Source organism: Priapulus caudatus, unplaced genomic scaffold (genome assembly GCF_000485595.1).
Source record: "Priapulus caudatus unplaced genomic scaffold, Priapulus_caudatus-5.0.1 Scaffold680, whole genome shotgun sequence".
In the NCBI taxonomy this organism is placed as follows: domain Eukaryota; kingdom Metazoa; phylum Priapulida; class Priapulimorpha; order Priapulimorphida; family Priapulidae; genus Priapulus; species Priapulus caudatus.
The window spans coordinates 5,567-6,988 of NW_014577741.1; the positions used below are offsets into that span (position 1 = coordinate 5,567).

General features: G+C 45.3%; 1 protein-coding gene across 1 annotated transcript in view; it reads left to right on the top strand.

Annotated features, from left to right (window-relative positions):
- The first annotated feature begins 975 nt into the window (after positions 1-975).
- The window catches only part of LOC106812729 (protein lin-9 homolog), a 20,212-nt gene continuing 19,765 nt past the window's right edge, over positions 976-1,422 (top strand). The window contains exon 1 of the mRNA XM_014816680.1: positions 976-1,185. Within this exon, the coding sequence (XP_014672166.1) occupies positions 976-1,185 (210 nt within the window). The remainder of the gene's footprint in view (positions 1,186-1,422) is intronic.

Here is a 1,422-nt window from a genome sequence, read left to right on the forward strand (position 1 = left end):
TTGAACTTTCTGCTTACAACTAGGTTAGGGTCCCTATATATAAACAGTTGCGACATGACGAGTCGAAAAAAATCGGTCACGTGATTGCTGGACGCCATGTTGTTTCCACCGAAGCAGCAGCTTTTCATTTTCTGTGAGCGTATTCCGTACTTTTCTGCTATTATTCTGGAAAATAAATTGTCATTATGACTGGTTGCTGTGTCTTTGGGTGCAGTAATAGATCAGAGCAGGGATACAAAACGTATAGGTTCCCTGCAGATCCCAAAAGGAGAAAAATTTGGGTGCGCAAAATAATAATCACGCAGAAAACCTACCGAAAGGCATTGAAAGACGATGAAAACTCCAAGGAAAGATGGAGAAACCAGCAAAAATAACATGTAGTTTCTATACGTAAATCGTGGTAAATACATATAAAAACGCATTACACTGTTTTTTTTTATAAGAATTCTTTTTATAAGAATCATCGAGGCTCGATTTCCCAAATTTTCAGAATTTTTTAAGAATAATGCTGAGGCTCGATCATCAGACACACATTGTCACTCGATGACGACGGCGACAAGTGGATTGATAATGAGGATGACCGATTCTATGACGTTGAATTTTGCGGCCGTAGGGTGACAGCTCATTATGAAAATGGGTGGTTTGAAGGCACTCTTGAATACTTCAACGACGACATACATAAATATCGCGTTTCCTACCCCGACGGGAGTGAGGACTATATTGGCTTCGAAGACATTGACGGCGTAGAAGTCATATTACTGTAGTATTATTTATGCCTGGACGCCAATTCAAGCTGAACTTGACAGTCTGTACAATCCAGATGAGACGGGATACTAGATAAGCGTTGCCGAAAGGAGGTGTTGATCCGAAGCACTGAGTGCAGATCTTGCGCGCAGTTCCGCGGCAAGGCGCACGCGACCGCGGGAACGTCCTACGACAGTATGCAGCGCTGGCAGCTATGGATCCGTGCGCCGAATGCATAGGCCGAAATACAAGGAAGGTTCCCTTGTACATGTTGCCGATGCAGTATATGACATGTTCCTACAGGTTGAACTCATGTTTCGAAATTCTCAGGACACATTGATGGAAGGGGATAACGTCAAGCAACGACTAGTTGACAAGGCCATAGAAATCACTGATGAAGTTGAACTGCCAGCATGTCACAAGGTTAAACAGAAACAGCTTGTGAGATTGATTAATGCGCGTCTGCATTTCTACTGCAGGAAAAGGAATGTCGAGGTGCAGAAAGAAGCAGCCAGATGAGACGGGATACTAGAGAAGCGTTGCCGAAAGGAGGTGTTAATCCGAAGTGCTGCGCGATCTTCCGCGCAGTTCCGCGGCAAGGCGCACGCGACCGCGGGAACGTCGTACGACAGTATGCAGCGCTGGCAGCTATGGATCCGTGCGCCGAATGAATTGGCC